At 63.2% G+C, this 8,509-nt stretch overlaps 1 protein-coding gene across 1 annotated transcript; it reads right to left on the bottom strand.

Annotated features, from left to right (window-relative positions):
* Positions 1–2,261: 2,261 nt before the first annotated feature.
* GJC3 (gap junction protein gamma 3) lies at positions 2,262–8,085 on the bottom strand. The gene is given in 6 exon segments (XM_063321617.1): positions 2,262–2,568; positions 2,570–2,632; positions 2,634–2,783; positions 2,786–2,880; positions 2,883–3,121; positions 7,879–8,085. Coding segments are annotated over 6 exon segments (909 nt in total). The 5' UTR covers positions 7,950–8,085; the 3' UTR covers positions 2,262–2,277.
* Between the last annotated feature and the right edge of the window lie 424 nt (positions 8,086–8,509).

Below are 8,509 nucleotides of genomic sequence, written 5' to 3'. Positions count from 1 at the left end.
GCTCCATCTGCCCCACAGATGTGGGCTGGTTGTGGGGCAGGTTTTTGACCCCTTTCCCACCACCTTTGACCAGGTTCAAGAGAAGATACCGCTTGAAATACGTGGAGAAAAGGGCCTTCCGGGAAGTGACGTGAGTTCGGGGCGGCCGTGGGGGCCGCTATGGGGCAGCCGTGGGGCTGGGGGGGGGGGCCCCCCCCCCCAACTCCCCCCCCCCCCCCCCCCAACCGTCCTCTCTCCGTTTCAGGCTGTAGCCGCGGATGCTGCCGGGCGACGCGTCCCAATAAAAACCATTTTACACCAGCGCCGCCTCCTTCGCAGCCTGGGGGGGGACTGGGGGGGCGATGGACGGCTCCGTGTGTGTCGTCCCCCCCCGCCACGTCATCGTCTGTCCGTCCGTCCCCCAACATCATCGTTCCCCCCCCCCTCCCCGGGGGGGTCCGCGGCAGATGGTGCCGGGCTCAGCCCCTTTCCCTTCAGAGCTCTTAGAGAAGCGGATTAAGGGCTGTAAATCCGGGGGGGGGACGACACACACACACACACACACAACACATGGGGGGGGCCCCCCCCCGCTGTGCTCCCGTTTTGAGGGGGGGGGAATCATCCAGCGACACCCCCAAACCCACCAGGTAAAACTCGATCCTCCAACCCCTTTTATTCACGTAAAACTCGATCCTCCAACCCCTTATCACATTTTTTTTGGGGGGGGGGGGGCTCTGCCCCCCACGTCCCCTCTGGCAAATAATTACACACACACCCCCCCCCCGCAGCAAATAACTCCCCCCCCCGCCCCCAACAAATAATTACCCCCCCGCACAGCGAATAAATACCGCCTGTATCAAATAAATACACATACACACGCACCCCGGCGAATAAATACCGCCCCCCCGCCAAATAATTACCCCCCCAAATAAATACCCCCCTGCCAAATAAATTCTCCCCCTTCCAAATACCCCCCCCCCAAATAAATACCCCCCAAATAAATACCCTTCCAAATAAATAACTCCCCCTTCCAAATAATTACCCCCCCGCAATGAATGCCTTTTCCAAATAAACACCCCCCCCAAATAAACACCCCCCCCAAATAAACACCCCCCTTTCCAAATAATTACCCCCACAAATAAATACCCCTTTGAAAATAATACCCCCCATTCCAAATAAGTACCCCTTTCCAAATAAATACCCCCCCAAATAAACGTTCTGCATCAAATAAATACCCCCCCGCAAATAAATACCCCCTGCCAAATAAATATCCCCCCTTCCAAATAGGGACCCCCCCACCAAATAAATACCACCTGCCAATTAAATACCCCCCTCCAAATAAGTACCCCCTACAAATAATTACCCCTCCTCCAAATAAATACCCCCTGCAAATAAATTACCCCTCCAAATAAATACCCCCCCTGCAAATAAATTACCCCCCCCAATAAATCCCCCCCTGCAAATAAATTACCCCTCCAAATAAATTACCCCCCTGCAAATAAATTACCCCCTCCAAATAAATACCCCCTGCAAATAAATTACCCCCCCCAATAAATCCCCCTCTGCAAATAAATTACCCCCTCCAAATAAATACCCCCCCGCAAATAAATTACCCCCCCGCAAATAAATCCCCCCCTCCAAATAAATTACCCCCCCCCAAATAAATTACCCCCCTCCAAATAAATACCCCCCCGCAAATAAATTACCCCCCTGCAAATAATTACCCCCCCTGCAAATAAATACCCCCCTGCAAATAAATACCCCCCTGCAAATAAATTACCCCCCGCAAATAAATTAACCCCCTCCAAATAAATCCCCCCTGCAAATAAATTACCCCCCCTCCAAATAAATCCCCCCCGCAAATAATTACCCCCCCCTCCAAATAAATACCCCCCGCAAATAAATTACCCCCCCTCCAAATAAATTACCCCCCCCTCCAAATAAATACCCCCCCGCAAATAAATTACCCCCCTCCAAATAAATTACCCCCTCCAAATAAATTACCCCCCTCCAAATAAATACCCCCCCGCAAATAAATTACCCCCCTCCAAATAAATCCCCCCCTGCAAATAAATTACCCCCCCTCCAAATAAATACACCCCACCTCCCCAGCCCAGAGGCTGTCGGGGGTGGGGGCAGATTGTTCCCTCCCCCCCCCGCGACTTGCACCATGTCGTGACGCGGTCGACGGCCACCGCGAGCCCTTGTGGCGATTCCGGGTTGGGGGGGACGGACACGACGACAAGGGACATTTGAGGACGGGACTTGGGGGCGGGGGGGGGGGGCACACAGGGCTGTTCAGACGTAGGCGGACTCGCTGGACTGCGTTGCGGCCAGGGCGGGGGGCGGCGGGGGGCGGCGGGGGCTGGGGGGGGGGGAAGTCCTTTTTTCGGATTTCCACCAGGGATTGCGCCGCGCCTGCGCCCCGCGGACGGCGGCCTTGACCTTGCGCCAGCCCAGGTGGTTGAGCTCGGCCAGGTTGAGGAGGACGCAGACGCCGCTGACGGCGAACATGAAGACCAGGAAGACGGTTTTTTCCGTGGGGCGGGAGACGTAACACTCCACCTCCTTGACGCAGGGGTAACGGTCCGCACTCGAAAATGGCCGGCACGTTGAAACCGTAGAGGAAATACTGACCGGCTAAAAAACCGATCTTCCAGAGCGTTACGGAAAACCACCTGGATGACGTAAAAGCGGGAAATGCCTTCTTGGCGTTTGGTTTTGGAAGCGCGGGGCGGGGGGCGTTGGGGGGGTCCCGGCAGCTCTTTGGTTTCCAAAGCCTCGGCTTCCTCCTTGCAACCCCCCGCTCGGGGCCGGGCGCCGGCGCCCCGTTGAGGGCTTTGGGTTTTTTGGCGTCGCGGTTTTCCAAGAGCGGGTAGAGGAAGGAATAGCGGCGTTCCGCTGCTTGGCCGACTGGTGGACGGAGTAGGTGATGAAGCAGAGGCTGGGGGTGCAGACCAGGATGATCTGGAAGACCCAGTAGCGGATGTGGGAGATGGGGAAGGCCTTGTCGTAGCATGCCTGGTTGCAGCCCGGCTGCAGGGTGTTGCACATGAACATGGTCTGCTCGTCCTCGTACACCGTCTCCCCCACGATGGCCACGATGAGGATGCGGAAGATGACCACCACCGTCAGCAGGATCCTGCTCGAGGGGAGGGAGAGATGGCGGGGGGAGGGGGCGCCACCACCTGACCCGAGGACGTGGGTCGGACCTGGAGGACTTGGTCCTACCTGGACCCGGGGGCGTGGGTTGGACACGTGGGGTCCTACCTGGACCCAGGGGCATGGGTTTGGACCTGGAGGACTTGGTCCTACTTGGCCCCGGGGGTGTGTGTTGGACACGTGGGTCCTACCTGGACCTGGACGCGTGGGTTGGACCTGGAGAACTTGGTCCTACCTGGACCCGGGGGCGTGGGTTGGACATGTGGGTCCTACCTGGACCTGGAGACGTGGGTCGGACCCGGAGAACTTGGTCCTACCTGGACCCGGGGGCATGGGTTGGACACGTGGGTCCTACCTGGACCTGGACGCATGGGTTGGACCTGGAGGACTTGGTCCTACCTGGACCCAGGGGCATGGGTTGGACCTGGAGGACTTGGTCCTACCTGGACCCGGGGGCGTGGGTTGGACATGTGGGTCCTACCTGGACCTGGAGACATGGGTCGGACCCGGAGAACTTGGTCCTACCTGGACCCGGGGGCATGGGTTGGACACGTGGGTCCTACCTGGACCCAGGGGCATGGGTTGGACCTGGAGGACTTGGTCCTACCTGGACCCGGGGGCGTGGGTTGGACACGTGGTTCCTACCTGGACCTGGACGCATGGGTTGAACCTGGAGAACTTGGTCCTACCTGAACCCGGGGGCGTGGGTTGGACACATGGGTCCTACCTGGACCTGGAGACGTGGGTCGGACCCGGAGAACTTGGTCCTACCTGGACCCGGGGGCATGGGTTGGACACGTGGGTCCTACCTGGACCTGGACGCATGGGTTGAACCTGGAGAACTTGGTCCTACCTGGACCCGGGGGCGTGGGTTGGACACGTGGGTCCTACCTGGACCTGGAGACGTGGGTCGGACCCAGAGAACTTGGTCCTACTTGGCCCCGGGGGCGTGGGTTGGACACGTGGGTCCTACCTGGACCTGGATGCATGGGTCGGACCTGGAGAACTTGGTCCTACTTGGCCCCGGGGGTGTGTGTTGGACACGTGGGTCCTACCTGGACCTGGACGCATGGGTTGGACCTGGAGAACTTGGTCCTACTTGGCCCCGAGGGTCCTACCTGGACCTGGACGCATGGGTTGGACCTGGAGAACTTGGTCCTACCTGGACCCGAGGGCGTGGGTTGGACACGTGGGTCCTACCTGGACCTGGACGCATGGGTTGGACCTGGAGAACTTGGTCCTACCTGGACCCGGGGGCGTGGGTTGGACACGTGGGTCCTACCTGGACCTGGACGCATGGGTTGGACCTGGAGAACTTGGTCCTACCTGAACCCAGGGGCATGGGTTGGACACGTGGGTCCTACCTGAACCCAGGGGCATGGGTTGGACACGTGGGTCCTACCTGGACCCAGGGGCATGGGTTGGACCTGGAGGACTTGGTCCTACCTGGACCCGGGGGCATGGGTTGGACACGTGGGTCCTACCTGGACCTGGACGCATGGGTCGGACCTGGAGAACTTGGTCCTACTTGGCCCCGGGGGCATGGGTTGGATATGTGGGTCCTACCTGGACCTGGACGCATGGGTCGGACCTGGAGAACTTGGTCCTACTTGGACCTGGGGGCGTGGGTTGGATATGTGGGTCCTACCTGGACCCAGGGGCATGGGTTGGACACATGGGTCCTACCTGGACCTGGACGCGTGGGTTGGACTTGGACATGTGGGTCCTAGCTGGACCCAGACATGTGGGTTGGACCTGGAGAACTTGGTCCTACCTGGACCCGGACATGTGGGTTGGACTTGGACATGTGGGTCCTACCTGGACCTGGACGCATGTGTTGGACCTGGAGAACTTCGTCCTACCTGGACCCAGACACGTGGGTTGGACTTGGACATGTGGGTCCTACCTGGACCCAGACACGTGGGTTGGACCAGGAGAACTGGGTCCTACCTGGAGATGTGGGTCCTACCTGGACCCAGACATGTGGGGTGGACCAGGAGAACTGGGTCCTACCTGGACCCGGATACGTGGGTTGGACTTGGACATGTGGGTTGGACCAGGAGAACTTGGTCCTACCTGGACATGTGGGTCCTACCTGGCCCCAGACACGTGGGGTGGACCAGGAGAACTTGGTCTTACCTGGACACGTGTGTTGGACTTGGACACATGGGTCCTACTTGGACATGTGGGTTGGACGAGGAGATCTGGGTCCTACCTGGACATGTGGCTTGGACCCAGTCATGTGGGTTGGACCCGCAGCTGTGGGGCTGACCTGGCCCTGGACATGTGGGTCCTACCTGGAGACCTTGGTCCTACTTGGCCCCAGACATGTGGGTCCTACCTGGCCACGTGGGTCCCACCTGGCCACTGGGCCGGGTGGGTGGAACTGGGACGCGTGGGTCACCCCAGGCCACCTGGGTCCCACCCGGCCGCGTGGGAGGGACGTGGACACGTGGGTCCCACCTGGCCCCAGACACGTGGGGCTGACCTAGGCCTGGCCCCCTGGGTCCCACCTGCCCCCCCCCATCCCTGTCCCCACGTGCCACCACCCCTGACCTGCTCGTCCCCCACAGCGGGGCCCTGCCGGGGGTCGGGGGGGGGACAGCGGGACCCCCAGCGCCCCACGGCAGAGGGGAGCCCGCCCCCAGGGGCTCGGCGGGAGAGGGGGCGCGGGGCTGGGGACACGGGGGGGAGACGGGTTTGGGGACACGGTGACGGTTTGGGGGGGGGACACGGGGGGCAGGTTTGGGGACACGGGGGGCAGGTTTGGGGACACAGGGGGTGGGTTTGGGGACAGGGTGAAGTTTTGGGGACACGGGGGGCAGGTTTGGGGACACAGGGGGTGGGTTTGGGGACACAGTGAAGTTTTGGGGACACAGGGGGCAGGTTTGGGGACACAGGGGGTGGGGTTGGGGACACAGTGAAGTTTTGGGGACACGGGGGGCAGGTTTGGGGACACGCATGTGGGTTTGGGGACACGTCGCGTGTTTGGGGACACGGGGTGTGGGTTTGGGGGACACGGTGACAGTTTGGGGGGACACGGGGCAGGTTTGGGGACACAGCACAGGTGTGGGGACAGGGTGACAGTTTGGGGACAGGGTGCGGGTTTGGGGACAGGGTGAAGTTTTGGGGACACGGGGTGTGGGTCTGGGGACACGCATGTGGGTTTGGGGACATGTCGCGTGTTTGGGGACACGGGGTGCGGGTTTTGGGGACACAAGGGGCAGGTTTGGGGACATGGGGTGTGGGGTTGGGGACACGGTGAAGTTTTGGGGACACAGGGGGCTGGTTTGGGGACACAGTCCGGGTTTTGGGGACACGGGGTGCGGGGTTTGGGGGGACAGGCTGTGGGTTCGGGGACAGAGGGTGAAGGTTTGGGGACACGATGACGCTTTGGGGACACAGGGTGCGGGTTTGGGGACACGTTGTGGGTTTGGGGACAGGGGGTGCAGGTTTTGGGGGACATGGGGACACAGGGTGCGGGGTTTGGGGACACGGGGGTTTGGGGACATGGGGGTTTGGGGACACAGGGTGCGGGTTTGGGGACGCGCATGTGAGTTTGGGGACACGTTGCAGGTTTGGGGACACGGGGTGGGGGTTTGGGGGGACATGGGGACGGTTTGGGGACAGGGTGCGGGTCTGGGGACAGGGTGACAGTTTGGGGACAGAGGGACGGTTTGGGGACAGGGTGCATGTTTTGGGGACACGGGGGGGCAGGTTTGGGGACACAGTCCAGGTTTTGGGGACACAGGGGGCAGGTTTTGGGGACAGGGTGACGGTTTGGGGACACAGTCCAGGTTTTGGGGACACAGGGGGCAGGTTTGGGGACAGGGTGACAGTTTGGGGACACAGTCCAGGTTTTGGGGACCCAGGGTGCGGGTTTGGGGACACATTGCGGGTTTGGGGACATGGGGACATGGGGTGCGGGTTTGGGGACAGGGTGCGGGTTTTGGGGACAGGGTGATGGTTTGGGGACACGGGGTGCAGGTTTGGGGACACGGGGGGTGGGTTTGGGGACACGCCGCTGGCGGGGGACACACAGGGACTGTCCCCTGTCCCCCCCCCGCCTCTCACCGGGGCCACGGGGGTCCCCAAGATGCGGCCGATGTCCGCCCCCCCCCCGGGCTGTGACCGTCCCCGGGGTGTCCCTGCCAGCGGGGAGGTGACAGCGGGTCCCTCGCCCCCCCCCCCCCCACCCGGAGCCACCTCTTGGCGGGGGGGGGACACGACACCCACTGTCACCCCATGGGTGACGGCCACCCCTGTGCCCCTCCCCCCACAGGGACCCTGGGGGGGCCGCAGGGCTGCGGGGTCCCCTGTGCCCCCCCCGGCGCGTCGATGGGTCTGGGGGGGGGTCCGTGGCTCCATGGGGGGGGCCCATGTCCCCATGGGGGGGGGGGGTCGGTGGGTTGGCGGGGGGGATAATCCCATGTGTCCCCCCCCCCGGGGGAGGTCGGTGGGAGGGTGGGGGTGTCGCGTGTCCCCCCCCGTGGGGGGAGGTCTGTGGGTCCGGGGGGGTGTCCTGTGTCCCCCCCCGGGGGGGTCGGTGGCACCATGGGGGGGGTCCCAGATCCCCACGGCAGGTCGGGGGGGGGGGGATACCCCACGTCCCTCCCCGTGGGGGTGTGTAGGAAGGTGGGGGTGCCCCGTGTCCCCCCCGTGGGGGTGGGGGGGGTGTGTGGGGGTGTCCCGCGCCCCCCCCCGCGGGCCGTGGGGGGGTGTCCCCCCCCCGCTCACCTCCCGATCATGGTGGAGTGCTGCTGCACCGCCGCCTCCAGCAGCCGCTCCAGGATGGTCCATTCGCCCATGGCGCCGGCAGCGGGGGGCGCCGCAACGGACCCCCCCCCCCCCACCCGCCCCCCCCCCGGCCCCGCCGGGCCCCCCCCGCTCAGCGCCGCCGCCGGCCCCTCGGCCCCGGCCCCGGCCCCGGCCCCATCCCGCACCCGGCGCGGGGCGGCACTGGGAGCGCTGGGCGGGACTGGGAGCGCTGGGCGGGACCGGGGGGGCGGGACTGGGGGCACTGGGCGGGACCGAGGGGGCGGGACTGGTTGTACTGGGTTATAATGGGAAGGCGGCACTGGGTGTACTGGGTTAGACTGGGGAGGCGGTACTGGTTAGACTGGGGAGGCGGTACTGGTTAGACTGGGGGGCGGTACTAGGTGTACTGGGTTGTACTGGGGAGGCGGCACTGGGTGTACTGGGTTAGACTGGGGAGGCAGCACTGGTTATAGTGGGAGGCGGCACTGGGTGTACTGGGTTAGACTGGGGAGGCGGCACTGGGTGTACTGGGTTGTACTGGGGAGGCAGCACTGGTTAGACTGGGGAGGAAGGACTGGTTATACTGGGGAGGCGGCACTGGGTGTACTGG

The sequence above is a fragment of the Chroicocephalus ridibundus genome, unplaced genomic scaffold, assembly GCF_963924245.1.
Source record: "Chroicocephalus ridibundus unplaced genomic scaffold, bChrRid1.1 SCAFFOLD_596, whole genome shotgun sequence".
In the NCBI taxonomy this organism is placed as follows: Eukaryota; Metazoa; Chordata; class Aves; order Charadriiformes; family Laridae; genus Chroicocephalus; species Chroicocephalus ridibundus.
Note: the sequence above shows the minus strand (reverse complement) of the source record. Positions and strands in the feature narration are given on the sequence as shown.